This window comes from Schistocerca americana, chromosome 3, assembly GCF_021461395.2.
Source record: "Schistocerca americana isolate TAMUIC-IGC-003095 chromosome 3, iqSchAmer2.1, whole genome shotgun sequence".
NCBI lineage: Eukaryota > Metazoa > Arthropoda > Insecta > Orthoptera > Acrididae > Schistocerca > Schistocerca americana.
In genome coordinates, this window is record NC_060121.1 from 659,820,364 (window position 1) to 659,839,192 (window position 18,829).

Consider the following 18,829-nt stretch of genomic DNA (forward strand, 5'->3'; position numbering starts at 1 on the left):
TTATGAGACGATTTTATTTATTTATTTATTTATTTTTTTATTTTTCAATTGGAAGTGGCAGTAGCGCTTACAAAAGCAAGCCATGCCGCGAGCGGCGACAGGTCGTAAACACTCATTATCAGAATCCGACAAACAATGCGTGACACAGTACAAAAATGCATTTTCAGCTTAGAGTGACGTAAACACCTATAACAAAGTAACGGCTCTTATCAGATCAAAGAAAAATAAGCAATCAATTCAACCCAGACGAAGCACATGAAAAAGGAAGGGTACCCGTATAAATACGGACGGAGCGCCTGACGCATAGCAATGGCTACCTGGTAAAGCCTAACTGCTAAGCTTACGACTCGAACCAAACTACTGTAGCTGTATCATCATTCATTCGACCTAAATTGTGTCTCATACTACAATGGACCAACTTTGTTTCGATTTGGAGGTGCGACCTAAAACTTTTCTCTCCCCTCGAATTTCGAATCTCAAATTTCAGGTGCGACTTAGATTCGGGAAAAATTTTTTTCCTTGATTTCGAGTATCATTTTTCAGGTGCGGCTTAGATTCGAGTGCGGCTTAGATTCGAGTAAATATGGTATTCTCTGAAATAACTGGATTTGAGTCGAACCCAAAAACCAAATCTTTATTATTACTTTGATAAACACTCAATTATGACAACCAGTAAATTACAAAGAATAAACAATGATGGTGAACTTCCCAGCTTTTTCAACTATCATCTCTGAACTACTGTCACTATAATACATTGCCACATCATAAAGGTTACACAAAACCATGAAATATTACAAATACAAAATTAAACTGGCTTTCTTGTCTCTTAATGACCCAAATCCCTACATTTGCTGTAGAAATGAGAGGTTGACTGTTACATGCATTGTAAGTAACAACCTTCTAATTACTCCATTTTTATCTGCATGAGTTTTGCAATATCCATGATGTTTCAAGTTTACCTTTGGGAGATCATGGGTGATAATGAAACCAGCCAATCACTTAAACTCTTTCTCTCAGTTGCTTCTTTTATTATATTTGCCAGGTTTCCTTTCCAATGTTCCATTTCTTGCACAAACTCAAAATGTCCATTTTTTGTATGCAATTCCTCTGTAAAAAAAGGAACCAGCAAGCTTTACCACATTATCTTTACGCACTAAGTGAAGCAACTTCTCTACTATTTAACAAATATATGTCTCTCTGAAATAAATGCAGAAGTTTTAGAGTAGGTAGTTGACAAAATCTGTACCAAGACTATCATTCCTAAGTAAAGAAAAAAGGCTACCATAAATTACAAAGGAACAGCCTAAAAAATTACAGTAATAATCAACCAGTGGTTTGTTACAAGACCACAATGTTATAATTATCATGGTGTATTGAAAATTAGATGATGTGTATCTTTCCCCAGAGAAATGATGATCAGCGTTTCATGTACTATCGATGACTTTAGACACTGGGCACAATCTACGATTGGGGAAGAATGAGGAAGAAGTCAGCCATGCCCTTTTCAAAGGTACTATCTCAGCATTTACTTTTTGAGATTTAGTTTAACCATGGAAAACCTAAATGTGGAAGGCCGGATGTCATTTGGACACAAATAGAAGTCCTATGTTTTAATCACTGAACCATCTTGTTCAGTTCTCATCAGATTCAGCTCAATTCAAAGTGATGTGTTTATACTGAGGTATAAAATACAACACAATTTCAAATTTTTAAATAAATACAATATTTTATGAGCTGTAAAACTATTAAGTGTCTGAAAAAATCCCAAGAATTACTAGAGACAGAATTTGGAATTTATGATTTGATATTTAACAAATGCGGCTGCTGTTCCAACATCAACTGAAAATTTATTAGGGAGAAAAAATAATGCCACTTATAAAATATTTTATTTCATTATTTAACTGCAACAAATTATTCCAAGGCAACAACAGTTTCTGAATAATATTACTACAAAGAAGTTACATGAAGGAATAATGATACAAGACACAAGAGAAACTCTCAAATTAAGCAGGGCACTGGAGAGCCTCCAGCTGAAACCTGTCAGAAGACAGATACACTACAGAAGAAGACAGGCATACGACAGTGGCTGGGGAGTACACAACTAAAAACTAGTGGAGTTCAAATACTTGACACAGCAGGATGCACACTCGATTACACTTAATTTACTGCTTGTAATTTATTGTTAACTTGTTTTACAAGTGATAGATAAAAACTATTATTACTCCTCAGCTATACTAATTATAAAATTGTAAGGCCATCATGTCTGTCTGTGTGAATACACTAATTTCCAAAATTACTAGACAAATTTTCGTGGGATTTTACAGGAAATATGAGCATAGCTTGGGGAAACACAGAGGGATTACTTCATCAAAATCAGATCACAGAAAAAAATATCACAATTTAAAGTTTTATAAATGCGAAAGTGTGTTTGTCTGTTATCTTTACATAATGAAATCACTAAAATAATTTTGTGAAATTTGATATGTGGATAGCTTGTACCATGCAGAGCACAGACTATTTCGTGTAAAATGAGGGGAGGACAACTTTTTAACATCAATGCACATAAATCATGTCAAAAAATTATTAAATTTGTTGCATAATATATGCACTGTATAATGTTCAGCTACCTCAATAGTACAATGCATAGATGTGCACAATTGCTCGTGACCGATCAAACGCACAGCTCGGCAGCAACAACGTACGTGTGCCATGTCGTAGTGCAATGGGTTAGTTTAAGGACTGGGGGAGGGGTGGGGGGTGGAGGGGGGCGGGGGGGGGGGGGGGCGGAGGGCACCTATGCATTATACCACAAACACACAACCCCCAGACAGACAGACATGTGAGAGCAGCTGATATTATTGCATGCACAATAGCTTCCTTATCATAAATCATCATAACAAAATTACTGATATGCATGCATAGCTGTGGGTAACAACAAGTGTGAAATATCCAAGTGCTTAGACAACAACAATACAAGGGGCATTGGAAAAGTACATGCAAAAATTAAAAATACTTATATGTTTGGGGTAAACCTTTTTTTATTTTTCGACATTGTCTCCTTTTAGACTTATACACTTCGTCCAATGCTGTTCTAATTTGTTGATCCCTTCCGAATAGTAGGACTTGTCCAAGACTGCAAAATAGCTATTAGTTTCTGCAATCACCTCCTCGTTTGAATAAAATTTTTGTCCCGCCAGCCATTTCTTCAAATTGGGGAACAAATAGTAGTCCGAGGGAGCCAAGTCTAGACAGTAGGGGGGATGTGAAATGAGTTGGAATCCTATTTCCACTAATTTTGCGACCACAACTGCTGAGGTGTGTGCTGGTGCATTGTTGTGATGGAAAAGGATTTTTCTGCGGTCCAATTGCTGGTGTTTTTCTTCCAGCTCGGTTTTCAAACTGTCCAATAATGATGAATAATATTCACCTGTAATAGTTTTACCCTTTTCCAGACAGTTAATGAGGATTATCCTTTGTGAATCCTGAAAGACAGTCGCCTTGGTAACACATTGTTTAGATTGTTGTTTGGTCTCAGGAATATAGTACTGTATCCATGTTTCATCCACAATGACGAAATGATACTTTAAGTCCTGCAGCTTCTTCCTGAACAACTGCAAACCATCCTTGCAACACTTCACACGATGTCGTTTTAGGGCAAGCGTGAGCAATTGCGGATCCCATCTTGCAGATAGCTTTCTCATGTCCAAATGTTTATTCAAAATATTATGTACCCATTCATTCGAGATGCCCACAGCACTAGCAATCTCATACACATGAACTCTTCTGTCATTCATCACCATATCATGGATTTTATCAATGATTTCTGGAGTCGTAATCTCCACAGGGTGTCAAGAATGTTCAGCATCACTTGTGTCCATATGGCCACTCCGAAAATTTTGAAACCAATTATAAACTGTTCTAATCAAAGGTACAGAGTCACCATAATGTTTATCAAGCTTCTCTTTAGTCTCCCAAGACATTTTGCCTTTCATAAAGTAATGTTTAATCACCGCGTTAAATTCTTTTTCGTCCATTTTTTGACAATCACTCGACTTCCTTGATTCACACAAATGCCAAACACAAAGGAATAGACCAATATGGCTGATACTTGGTGTGCGTTTTTTCCAAAGATGCTACTAACTAAACATAACCTCGATAGGCGCCAGTGGTGCATCTCTCGGGCTTTGCATGGACTTTTCACACACCCCTCGTAATAACATACTACATGAGCATCTCAACATACTAGTGATAAACTTTACAACTATGCCTAGTCTAGTTGCTGTAGACTAATTATTATTTGGATTGATCGACAATCAAGTTTCCCTAATAGCTTAAAAGAAAAAAAATCCCCCTTCTTCACTCTTGATCAGATGTGACTGAGCACTGAATCTCCTCATCAGTTCTGATTCTCTGGGCATTTTTGGACTATATAGCAAATGAACCCATCTGTCTAAGACATCAGAACATCTTTTCCCCTCAAATCAGTGTAAACAGCTACCATAATGCTGCTTACTAACACACATTAGAAACCACAGTAATGAGATGGTAGACAGAGCAGTTGAACTGGCTTGTGGAGAAAAGTGTGACATCTGAATGCACTATTATCCGGCATACAGTAATGCCATTCTTGAGAAGGGCTGTTAGCCATAGATAGGAAGTGGGCGAGCTGGTTGTAGGGAGAATAAAACAATTATGACATGCCTCCATTCTCTAACAATATGAGGTAATTCTAATCAACCTCCACACAGAACCTTGTCCTTTGACATATAGGTTTTTCAACTGTAAAAAAGAGCCACCAGAATGTGATGACCATAGCACAATCCTAACAGGGCATCACATTTAGACCAAAGATTGTTTATGCATAAGTGAATGGGCATGAAGTAATTTTACACCTGTTTTGCCATTACCATTGACAAACATCCTATAAAATTTTGTGAAGGAACAAGCATAAGCTCTTAAATAGATAGACGTAATTTCTTTCCAATTTGGTTTTAACTACTATAAATTTTCCATTTCGCAGTACTTCTTTCCTTTCTAAAGATTTAATCTCCTGTTTTACTGTTTTCCTGTTCCTCCTTTTTAGACTGTCACAGAAGACACATGCTTTACAACAGAGCCTCAACAATCAAAGTGAAATGTAAACTCTGTCATCCCCTACACCACCTTCTCTCTCTCTCTCTCTCTCTCTCTCTCTCACACACACACACACACACACACACTGCCAGAGAAAATCATTGGTAACTCAATAATACAACTTACGTGGTGTGTCTAAAATGTTTTGTTAATGCTATCAGACAACAAATAAAACAACAGATACAAACAAATGTTCTTTATGGCCCTTCAAAATAGTCACCACATGCTAAAACATACTTTTGACAATGTTCGTACAGCTTCTGGAAACTATCAGCAAAGGCTTCCTGTGCAATCGACTGCAGAATGGCTGTCACACAATCTTAGATCGCATTCACATCTGCACAACGTTCACGTTTCATGGCTGCCTTCAAGTGGGGAAACAGGAAGAAGGCCGCAGGAGTCAGATCAGGGGGTACAGAGGGTGTTCAAGAACAGTTACCATCTTCTGTGCCAGGAATTGGTGCGCATGGATCACGCAGTGTGCAGGGTCATTGTCATGGAGCAGCATCCATTTTCCAGTCCTGTGTGAACTTTGGCTGAACCCGCCAGATACACTGTAGCAATCAGTTCAAAACGGACTGGTAAAATGCAGCATTAATGGTTTGACCTGCAGGAACAAATTCCTTGTGGACGATGCCATTGTTGTCGAAGAAGGCAATCAACAGTATTTCCACCTTGCATTTTTGCAGACAGCTTTTATTTGGTCACGGGGAAGATTGTGAACACAATGACATTGATTGCCTTTTTGATTCCGGATTGAACTGATAGCACCAGGTCTCATCTCTCATGACGATGGTGTTCAGAAGCAATGGATCCTGGTCACACATGGAAAGGAAATCAGCAGAAGTTCCCATCCGTTTTGCTTACTGCTTGTCTGTGAGCTTGTGCAGTACAAATTGGGAGCAGATCTCCCACTTACACAAATCATTACAGATAATAGTGTGCACCGTGTCCTCGCTAATGCCCAATTCCTCTGCATTCAATCTCAGAGTCCATCGGCGATATAGTGCCAGCATTTGTCACACTTTCTCGATCTTTTCTGGGGGTCTGCTTGTCAATGGCCAACCTGAATGTGCCTCAGTCTTAGTTGTTTCCTTCCCTTCGCAGAAGCATTTAAACCATCCGTAAACACATTTTCTGCTCACAGTTTCCCTCCCGTACAACTGCACCAACATCCCATGTCTCTGCTGCAGTTTTCCCTGGCTGGTAGCAGAACTTGATGTTTAAAGGTTGCTCCATTGCACTATGGCACTTCTCTGGCAATGATTACGTTCAACTGGCCTCATGCAGTGCATGCCTTGTATCAATTCTCCTCAAGTCTCTCAATACCCATGCGCATGCAAGCACACATGTGCCAAATTGCCGTTCAGATATGACACCATTCACCAAACTTTTTAGACACATCATGCATAGACTTGTCCTGGTTGGTTGTTACTACCCACTATTATTTTCATGTTCCTTTCTGCATCAAACTACAGAGTAGTTTCTAATTGAGACAGTGCTGGCTGTGTGTGTGCAGCTTTGTAGAAAGTATGACAAAGAGAAAACATATGTGACAGCATAGCACGTAATCTGAAAGACTTTCCTGTTGTTTCTCCCCCAACTCAATTATCGACTGCCTATACAGTATGTGTGTAAAGTGCTAGCTTTAAAAGTTTTTTCTTAAGAAACTTTCAAACACTGCAACATCCTCTGTACAGCCCAGATCTTTCACTAAGTGATTTTCACATATTTGGTGACCTGAAAAAGGACATGGGCCATTGGCCTTGCAGCAGTAGTAACACTGGTTCTCATCAGATCACTGAAGTTAACCGTTGTCGGGCTGGGCTAGCACTTGCATGAGTGACCATCTGTTCTGCTGCTGTTGACAAGTGGAGTGCACTCGGACAACCTGAGGAGCTACCTGATTGAGAAGTAGAGGCTCCAGTCTTGTAAACTGACATATGGTCAGGAGAGTGGTAAGCTGACCATGTGTATCCAGGACAGAAACTGACCGTGCAAGAGCAAACACACTTTTGGCTTCTTCAACACTAAGAATAAAAGACTGCATCAGTAATCACCTATAATGACACTTGAATGTGAGTGCAATCTCTCTTGTACTGCACCAAATCTGAAATCACTCTGAGCCTCTCCAGTAACCAGGGTGGTAAGTGGTTAAAACACCAGATTTGGGGCCATATGGGCTCCACACCGAGCACACGAACACAGATTCCAAACGGCATCGTGGCTCGAGAACGGTGGGGAAAAAAGACAGTCCAGAGGAAAATGAGCAACAATATGGTTAGCAGGTGAGGTTGGAGATGCAAGAAACTTACACACCTGGCGTACCAGGAGAAGCTGCTGCCGGATGGCAAGTGGCAGTTCCCTGGCCTCAGCACAGAGGCTGCATATGGGACTGGTTCGATAAGCACCCGTGGCCAGCCGAATACCTGTATGGTGGACAGCATCAAGGATCCGCAAATAAGAGGGCCTTGCTGACCGCTGTGCACCCGTAGTCCAGCCACGAATGCACAAAAGCCCAATAAAACTGGAGGGGAGACACCCTGTCCACTCCCCAAGACCTGTGGCTGAGGCACTTGAGGACGTTCAGTGCCTCCAGGGTTCCGACTTTCAAGTCTTGCAGGTGTGGCAACCATGACAATCTGGAGTCAAAAATATGGCCCACAAACTGCACTGCCTCTCTAAAATGTAGGATAGTGTCCCCCATATGCAAGGCAAGCACATTAAAAGGATGACGAGAACGATTAAAGTGAACACATACACACTTATCGGCAGAAAAATGAAAACCTGTCTTGGCAGCCCACTCCTCTAACCACTGCACTGTAAGTTGCAACTGACGGCTCATCATTGCAACACTGGAGCACTGTACTGGACTCCATACCATAGATGTTATACCGCTGATGGCTATTGCAAAGAGGGTAACACTTAAAACACTGCCCTGGGGGACACCATGCTCCTGCTCAAATTGATCAGACAGTATGTGACCAACTCGGGTCCGAAAAAAATGCTGAGACGGGAAAGACTGAATAAAAATGGGGAAGTGGTCATGAAAGCCCCAATGATGCAGTTGTGCAAGAATACAGTGTTTCCAAGTAGTATCGTACGCCTTACTGATATCAAAGAATATGCCGATATAGTGATGCTGACGGAGGAAAGTCTGCGGAATAGCCGCTTCTAGGAGCATGATACCTGTCAAATTTTACGTAGCTCAATGAGTTTTGTGTAATCTAGAAACTTGTCCAATTTGGAAAATTATTGTAGTCCCAGCCAATTCCGTTTTGAGTGAGTTTTACAGTATTTTATTGTATGTAATTCCCATGTAAATTTGAAGTTTTTTGCTGCTTTCCATTGAGTGTTATATATTATGTAGCTCATATAGAGGACCCCATACAGCCAATCGATGTGTTCTCCACACAGCCTACCTTCATTATACAGTAGTATTCAAAGAACTGTGACTGACGCCCAAACAACAGGAAACTGACATGCATTGAGACTAGAAAATAGTGGTATGTAATCTAATGTATAAGATATATGGATTATGCCACGAGCAGTAACTTTTTATAGTATCGCCTGACCATGTACTTCTTGTATTTTTTAGCAGTGATGATGGTGATAATGGCTAGGGGGGTGGGTGGGGGGGGGAAAAAAAAAAAAAAAAAAAAAAAAAAAAACTGACTGCTGTGCTCTACCACTTATAAATCAGATCATTGTCACTGAGTGCACCCACATTCGTAATGGAAAGTAGCCTGATACAATAGAATTATCATTATCCATGTGCACATTCTCATTGTAGGGGCCAATGAAATGAAAGTGAGGCAGGTAAAAAGTAAGTAAACTGTTTATTATTTAAAAACCAAATGCCACAGCTGCAAATACATTTATCCGACTGTGAGACAAGATGGTCAATGCCTTCACTGTCCTTGCACAGTACTATTTCCAAAATGCTGCACATGAAAATGTGAATTTTCAGGGTAGTCGTACTTTGTGTTCTATCGGTCACTGCGATAAGGGGTCAAGTGTTCTGGATAGCCCTTAGCCCAGCAACCATTTGTACACCTATCAGAAGAATGGGCATACTGTAGCTTTCCTACAGTACAGGGTCAAAATTTAAACGTTATACACTTCCTCTAGCACAGGCAAATGGAGCAAAATGGTTGGAACTTTTGCATTAGCTCTTAGGCAGCTTATAAAAGCAACTTTTGTTCATGGGTGTCTCCTGAGAAAATGCTGAAAAACCATGACTTTTGGGTACGAAAGTACCAATTGTGGGAATGGCCACTTCCATCAATTCTACCGGTACTCCTGGTAGATAGTTGAAATTGGTAGATAGTTGAAATTTTTATCACATGTTCTTAAGATGATATTTTTTCACTATCATCATACATTACTGAGATCCAGATGTTCAAAGTTACCGTACTTATGTAGGAAACAGCAAAACACAGTTTTTAGCTGTTTTTACACCATGGGTCACTATTATCTAAATAACTAACTATACCAAATGGTTCTCATTTTAACTGTACGTTCTTTAGATATTCATCTAGAAATTCCATTCTTCCATTTTTGAAAATATGAACTCATTATCAAGATACACCCGGAAAAAAATCACGATTTTTGGGTATCTAAAATACTGAATGGTTATACTTACAGTGCAACTACTCACAGAGGTTCAGTGTGGCTGTAATTATCATATGGCAGTGAAACTTTATAGATGTGCTAATGTGTTAATGTTGAACCAATTTTAGTTCCAGTTTTAGCCACTAGGTGCAAATCTGTAAATGGAAGAAAGATATATAGACTTGTTTCCATGTGTAATGGATTAGCAACAGAATGTGGGCAACAAAGGTCAAACAAGTGAGAAAGGCATAACACTGATTTTATTATTGCCTGCCACTTACATAATTTGTTAATGCAACCACCAGAGACATAGACTAGATGCTGGATCCATAAAATGATGTGACCAACATTTGCTTGCAGCAATTCCAGTGGAATCTGAACACGTTCCTGTGTGCTGGCCTCCAGATCACGTAGAGACCGAACTTGTCCATGGCAAATGCATTCTTTTAGATATCCCCAGAGCCAAAATCACATCGAATTTGCTCCAGTGATCTTGCATGCTATACATCTGGAAAACCTCTGGCGTTAAAGCGTCCAGGTATCACACCACACTCAACTGTGATTTCGAACTTCATTCATGTCTTCTTTAAAATATTAAAGACGTCAGATCTCTCCTCAAATCTTTCAGTTGGCAATAATCTCTGAATCCACCACTGTAATTGCTGTCATTCACATAAAACATTTTTACTAATAGCACACAGTCTCTCATCTTGATAGTCATATTGTTCACTTACATTATGGCTCGTCAAATGACAGCGTGGATCCCATACCATCATACAAATAGTGTACAGGGCCAGATTCGCACCTATTGACTGCAATAGGAATTAGTTTTTTTCCAGCTTCAATTGGTTTGGCATTAATGCATTAGCACGTCTACAGAGTTTCATTGCCATAAGATTATTACAACCCAAACTGGATCTCCATGAGTAGCTGCACTTTGTAGCCACCCAGTATTAATTATGCGGCTGGCCACTTATATAATTTCTGTTCATAGCAAATCATTGATATTTTTATCATAAGTTTGTTCTAAAGATGTTGTTCTCGGGGAACCTTGAAACTTTTTATGATATCAGTATCTGGAGGTTCAAAGTTACAGTACACACCAAGCAAACATATGCACATAATATTATCTGGTATGAGGCATAAGTGTAGTTTTAAGCAATGTAGTGAACACAAGGCAAGAGCTCTAAGTCAACATTTCACCAATAAAATTTTATGTTGAGCTGTCTCTGTGTAATGGGCACTTCACATCTGTGCAAATATACCCACAAGGTATTGCAGTGACAAAAAAAACATTGCTGCAGGCAGAGCTCGTGTAGTATGTATTTCTGACACTAGGCGTGTGTAGTGCAACATACTGCCAGTTCAGCACCGCCTGTGTTGTCAACCTGGCTTGTTCTCTTTATCTGCAGTGATTGTTTTTGCTAGCGCTGTTTTGTACATGTTTTGGTTTTTATGGTGGCAAGATAAAGTGAACAATCTTCACCTGTGAAATTTTGTTTTCTACTCGGTAAAAATGCTGCTGAAACTGTTTTAATGTTGAAAACAGTTTACCAAGATAACGCTATGGGAAAAACTCGAGTGTACGAGTGGTCTGCTCGATTTAAAAATGGCGACATGTTGATTGATGACAAACCTCATTCTGGACATCCAGCAACTATCCAAATCGACGAAAATATTGAATAAAACTGCTCCCCAAGTCAGACCATTAATCAAATCTTTTATTTGAAAATTTTAAGGAGATTGTGCAACAATGTTAGCCCAAAACGAGCCGATTTGTGGCATACAGGAGACTGGTTCTTCCACCACAACATCATATGCACACACAGCCATCTCTGTTAGACAGTTTTTGGCTAAAAATGGCACGGTTCAGTTGATGCACCTTACTCACCTGACCTAGCTCCATGCGACTTTTTCTTATTCCCACGCATGAAAAAGGGCATGAGGGGACACCCATTTGACCACACTGAAGACGTCAAGGAAAACACGAGGGAGGAGTTGTAAGCCGTTTCTAAATATGACTACAAAAAATCTTTCGAACAGTGGAAGCACTAGTGGGGCACATGTATTAATTATAATGGAGAGTCTTTTAAAGGGGATAAGACTGTTTTGTAAACAGTTTGAAAATATATAGCTTTTAAAAAATAATTCCAGTTTTTTTATACTCCTCGTAAAAATCATAAGCCAGGTGTTTTTTGATTAATTGTGATTGATGAGCAAAGTATTCAGTACAAATGTAAGGCAAATGATTTTGTGTTAACCTTATATTATGCATACTTGTTTGTTGTTTATATGTGACAAAGAATAAGTTGTCAAAACTTTACTGGCCTATAAAATATGTTTTATTTAAGCAGCACACCTCGCTGTAGGAGAGTAAAGAAGGCAACCAGCGAAAAAATGCATTGGAGCACTAAGAAAATGAATATGATCCTCTTTAAATGACTTTGACAGAAGAATGGGGAACCAGCTGCCTCGATCCCCATTCTGCCTTCCCTCACCAAAAATTCTGGCATGCAAACATATTCACACTTCTTTGTGCTGAGAGAAAGCAGCAGAGAGGCAATGACGTGGTGGAAAAGAAAGGATACAGTGTCATTGGGAGGGAAAGAGAAAAGGGGGGGAGAGGGGGGAGAGAGGGGGAGGGGGGGAGGGGGAGAGAGGGGGAGGGGGGGGGGGGAGAGAGAGAGAGATGAATGGCTGAAGACAACAGCACTGGGAGCCAAAGAGAGAGGAGATATTAATGGTCAGTAAGAGACAGTGGCAGTAAAAGAGAATGAGAGATGGATGGAGATAGAAGCAGTGTGAGCAATAGAGAGAGGAGACGTGGAAATGAAAAATACAGAAAAGACCATACATAGGTTTAGGAGGTCTGGACCCTCCCAGTCCAACAAACTTTAATACATAGGTATAAGCGATGGTACATTTTGGCCCGAAAATACAGTAAAACATTTTTGAGCTGCTGAAGTATGGTGGAGAAGGTGGCACTGGAAAAAAAAGACAGAAGCAGACAGTGTGAGTGACAGACAGTAGCAGTGGAGTATGAAGGCTTAAACACACAGATTGTATTCAGGTTTACAGCTCTTCATCTGAAGCAAATTAAAGGCAATGAAGTGTCTTTCTAAAGAGCTCCAAAAAGGTGTAAATCATGAGAAGAGATTAGGACTGTATGGAGGATGTATAAGGGCTTCCCTATGAAACTTCTGTAGCATACTTTCAACAACCATGGCAACATATGAATCAACCATTTGGGTGGCAGGTTGTTTTTATTACGCTGCAGAAGTTTCACTTGGAAGCCGTTACAGATCCTCTATACAGTCTTGATCTCTCCCCACAAAAATTCCATATTTTTGGAGCCCTAAAGAAAAACATATGTGGCCGTCGATTTGCTTCGCACAAAGAGGAGCATCCCTGGGTACAATCACAGTTCAACAGGCAACTACAAACATTTTCTCATGAAGTCATTGATCATTTTCTCTCACATTGAGATAAATGTATTAAAAGTTATGGCAATTATTTTTGAAACAATAAAAGTTAACTTTTTTTCTGTCTACCTGTTTTCATCTGGCTGGCAATTATACTGTGTCTAAGTAACAATTGTCTCTGTCTAACTGTTTGTCTTTCAGTCCCACCCATTATTATTCTTCAAGGCATAGCCTACAACAAATATAGTTTCCATATACAAAGGGAAGTCACAGCTATCCAAAACGAGGAAACTGAATGTTAGGAACTTATTTCAAATTCTGTGGTAATGCAGACCAATGAACAAGAAAGTTAGTTCCATTTGCCTTCAGACAAAAGGAACTTAAAGTAATGCAATATGTGTGTGTGTTACTGCAACTGGAGTATCCACAACATTTAAATACAAACATCCCTAAAATGAGATTTTATGAACCATTGTTACTTACAAGCGTAATTTCTACCATAGCCCCTAATCATTATGCAGGACAGAAGTTCATAGCAGTGTGAGACACAGAGGAAAACTTTTTACATGTGCGTACGTCTTCTTTCTTTTACCTCTCTTAATGTCAACATACACACAATTTTTTGTGTGTATTTCTATACCAAAGCACCTTCAAAGGCATGTTTCACTGGTCTCCTTCTATAATTAACATAAAAATTCGCTATTTCAATTTTCAATGTTAAGATATTAATATTAATAATTCTTTAGGTCTCTTGTGATGGTGTATTTAGGGAGACACTGATCTGATTGTTTTACTCAGTGTCTATTATTCTTGTGTTAAACGTTGATGGGGGAAAGGGGGGACAAGGAGATAGAGGGCGAAAGGGTTTGAGGAAATAGGGAAAGGAGGGATGGACAGAGAGAGAGGGAGGAGGAAAGGGACAAAGAGAGGGAGGGGTAGGAGGAGGAGGAGGAGGAGGAGGAGAAGGAGAAGAGAAGGAAGAGATTGACAGGGGGGAGGAGGCAGGAAATTATAAAGTACATCCAACTCCAATACATATTTAGCACTGCAGGGTTTATAATGTCTTAGCTCAATAGCAGTGGACAAAGAGGCAAAAGTGTCCCCCCTCCTCCCTTCCCATATAGGCTGCTCTGTAGGACACTATGTTGTGTGGGAATAATAGCAGCGTACTTCATCAACCTGCATTGCAGGACAGCCTATCGTTGGGGCAAAACCATTTGTCAAGCCCCCGGCGTGTAGGCTACCACGCACGACAGGTGTTTTGTGGGAGTAGAGCTACACATACAGAATGGCATGGGTGGTGGCAAGGTTGAGATGAACACAGATGGAATGGGCAGAGAGAAGGGGCAGACAGCAATGGATAGGGAGAGAGGGGGGAAGAATGATGTGGACAGAGAGAGAGAGGGGAGCAGGGGATAAACAAAGAGAGGGGGAGGATGATGTGGACAAAGAGGGGGGAGTAGGGGATGGACAGGGAGGGAGGGAGAGGGGGAGAGGGAGGGGGGGGGGAGAGAGAGAGAGAGGTGGGGGAGGGGAAAGGAAGGCAGAGGAAGAGTTGTACAGAGAGGGGAGGAGGAGATGGGCAGACAAAGGAAGGGGGGGGGGGAAGAGATGTACAAAGAAAAGTGGAAGAGAAGATTGGGAGAGGGGGGAGGAGAAGATTGGCAGAGGGGGGAGAGGAGAAGATTGGTAGAAGGGGGGGGGAGGATAAGACAGGCAGTGAGGAGGCAGGTGGAGGTGGAAGGGGCGGAGGGTAGATGTAGATGGAGATGGAGGTGGAGAAGGAAGAGGAGGAGGAGGAGAGATAGGAAGATACCGTATGTTCAGAGAGAGGGGAATGACGAGATGGTGTGGAAAAGGAAATGAAGAAACCGACAGAGTGGGGAGTAGGTAATGAACAGATAGAGGCGAGAGGATGAGGTGGTTAGAGGGGCTGGGCAAGGAATAGGTGAACACACGGGGTTAAGAGGGGGGGGGGGGGGGGGGAAGCAGATGTATGTTGAACACATACAGGAGTGAAGCCACGGGAAACGGCTAGTAATATATAATGAGTAGTCAAATGAAAACAGTGCAGATGGAAAAAAGTAATTAAACTGTTCAATATTTTAACTTTTAACACATTTACCTAGCGATTGACAGAAGAGGGTCAATGCCTTCATGAAAAAATGTTAGTGATTGCCTACTGAACCATGACTGTACTAAAGCAAACTAATGGCCACAAATACAGGCAGACCCACATGTCACCACTGTCATTTAGACTACACTGTAGGAATTTCATTGGGAAGTCCTTACATATCCTCCATATAATCCTGATCTTTCCACATGCTATTCCATACTTTTTTTTGTACTCCTGAAGAAAGACATCTGTGGCCACTGATTTGCTCTGGATGAAGAGGTGCACGGCTGGGTACAACCATGGTTCAGTAGACAAGGTAAACATTTTTCCATGAAGGCACTGGCCATCTTGTCTCACAGAGGGATAAAGTGTTAACAGTTATGGCACATACTTTTGAAACAATAAGCAGTTTAATTACTTTTTCCATCTATCTTGTTTGCATTTCACTCCCCTTATACAATGAGATTCTCTGCACAAACTGACCTCTCAATTATGTCTCACATATGTTTGATGGGATTCAAGTCAAGCAAACTGTGTAGCCAGATCATTCAATTGAACTGTCAAGAAAGTTCTTCAAACCTGCCATGAACAATTGTGGCCCAGTGACATGGCACATTGTCATGGGAACATGAATTCCCTGAATAGCTGCAAATGTTTTCCAAGAAGCTGAACATAACCATATCTGGTCAATGATCAGTTCAGTTGGAACAGTGGACCCAGTCCACTCCGTGTAAACACAGCCCACATCATTGTGGAGCCACCACCAGCTTGCACGGAGCCTTGTTGACTACTTGGGTCCATGGCTTTTGGGGTCTGTGTTACCCTCAAATCCTACCATAATCAGCTCTTAGCAACTGAAATCAGGACTCACTTGACCAGGCCATAGTTTTCCAGTCATCTAGGATCCAAATAATATGGTCATGAGACCAAGAGAGGCACTGCAGGTGATGTTGTGCTGCAGCAAAAGCACTCGCATCCATTGTCTGTGCCACAGGCCATTAATGCCAATTTAGCCAAACTGTCCTAATGGATACATCTGTCATGCTTCCCACATTGATTTCTGCATTTATTTCATGCAGTGTTGCTTAGCATTGAAAACTCTAAGCAAACACTGCAATTCTCTGTCATTAAGTGAAGGCAGGTGGCTACTGCACTGTCTGTGGTGTGTGGTAATGCCTGAAATTTGGTATTCTCGGCAGACTCTTGACACTGTGGATCCCAAAATACTGAATTCCCTTATGATTTCCAAAATGGCACTTCTCATGCATTTAACTACAACTAGCATTCCACGTTTAAAGTCTGTTCATTCCCATTGTGCGGCCATAATCACTTCAGACACCTTTTCACACGAATCACCTGAGTACAAATGACAACTCCGCCAATGCACTGCCCTTTTTTACATTGTGTATGTGATACTACCAACATCCATGTACGTGCATATTGCTATTCCATGACTCCATCAACTCAGCATATATAGTCAGCTTCACAAGACATAGTTGTTTCTACCAATGGTTTTCTGCTTCTCAAAAACAGTATACTAGCTAAGTGTTGTACCTCTTACGTTCATAGAAAAGTGATTATTTTCCAAACTAATACCCTTTCTCTTAATTATCTGGAATACATTCTGACACACATTCCCATCCTGTTACTGGCCATCTTTTCTGAGCTGAAGCTCACAGCAGTCAATACGGATCTCTTTTCTGATCCTATTGGGGACATTTCTGTGTAATGAGTTCACCATGGTGATCCCAAAAGCAGCTAACAATACAGAATACCACCCAGAGCCCACCTGCCTTGTGCAACTGAGGTAGCTGGTTGATGACCGTTTCACCTCAATAGCTGCCCACCCCTTCAGCACATAGCACAATTTGAGGTTAGGTGTTTTATCTTTCTTTTTTGCTTATTTCTTAATGGAGGTTTATATTCTCCTTGTGATCTAGAGCAGCTGAAACCCTGATAGAACACACAGTGGTTGCTGAAACACAAACAAGGTTTATGATCAGTGACCATTGGCCGGGAAAAACAATTCCCAGCACAGGGAATCGGGTTTCACCAAACCTGAACTCAGCCACGAAAGCCTAAGATCACAAAGATACTGCTTTTTGGCTTGACCCAAGAGAATTGTATGGCTTAGACAGTGGATGTCACAGATGCAGGGAACTCCTTTTGAGAATGACTTGGTTCTGGTATATTGTCACACTTCCAAGAAATATATGTGGTAGCATCCTATTCCACTGATACAAGATTCAATAATGTATAAGTATGAGAAGCACTATTAGGTATTCATGTTAGCCATGGATACAGTAGAAGTTTAACAATGTGATTTCGAAGTGCTTTTGAGTGTGGGTGAATGCCATGAACAATTGCATTTGGCATTTGGGAATTACTGTCCCCCTACTGCTTTGGACTTTCTTTGCTTTCACAAAATGAAACATTAAATAAATACTCTTGAAGGTGAAAATTTGCAATTTCAGTCCAAACAAAGTTAATGTTTATCATCATAACTGGTCAAGAAATGCAACTACACAAATCTGAGCAACCGACAAAGTGGTAGTAATGTGTCTGAATCTTCTCACAGATGCTCTTGCAAGAAAAAGAAAAATTGGAAGGAGTGTGTGAAAACACCTGCGTACAATTTCTCTGCTGCAAGTGAACACATTGTCAAAACCACAGAAGAAGATCATCAGACAGTGACAATGGATTTCTGTACTGGAGGAAGACTTCTTCAGGTTGTTTGAAAGAATTTGGAAGAATAGTTTAGAGGCTTTTCTTCTGCTAGGGTAATGCACCCACACAATTGCGAAAAAAATTCAAATTAAGAAATTACTATTTTCACCTTAGAGCCCACATCCCCCTAAATGGGTGACTGGGAAATGGGGTAGGGAGGTAGGGGCTACACCCAGGCCAGGAATGTTATTTCAAGTCTCCAGACATAGCCTTATAAGGAAACATAGCAATGATGGAGAGGTTTCACATATATTAAATGTGACATAAGAGAATGATGCAATGTGTGCACAATTTCTTGAAACTGAGACAGTGACAGGCGTTTCTGTAGCTTTTCAATTGAGAGATCCACCTGGTCTGTACACATACAGGTCTCCTTTAATGATGCACCATTAATGATGGTTAGATTTCTCTTGCTTGAGTACAGTTTGGATTTTAGGAAGGGTTATCAACACTGAAATATGATGTTAAGACCACACCCTAAATCACGTTGGGAACACTGTTTCCCATGATGTCACTTGAAACTTTTCTGAACATCAGGATGTAAATACAGTGGAACATTGATTTTCCTTTTTTCGCAATTCTACCCCACAAATTCATAGCACCTGTGAAAAACCCATAAAAGCAACACAAAAAATTACCACATTTTACTTTTCTTCCTAGTAAGGTTTACCTCGATCCTACATTGTTCTTGACGTCTTACTTGATTTCATCCTGTTTTCTTCCTATTGACATTTGATTTGACTGAACGAATTACAAGTGGCACAAAAGATAGATGGTTCGCACCATGAGTGGTTACGGAGTTAAAGGAATATTTTAC

The 18,829-nt window shown here is 40.6% G+C and overlaps 1 protein-coding gene across 1 annotated transcript in view; it reads right to left on the reverse strand.

The window, feature by feature from the left end:
- The window catches only part of LOC124606551 (gem-associated protein 5), a 344,051-nt gene that overhangs the window by 79,110 nt on the left and 246,112 nt on the right, over positions 1-18,829 (reverse strand). The window contains exon 17 of the mRNA XM_047138535.1: positions 960-1,107. Coding sequence (XP_046994491.1) covers positions 960-1,107 — 148 coding nt within the window. The remainder of the gene's footprint in view (positions 1-959; positions 1,108-18,829) is intronic.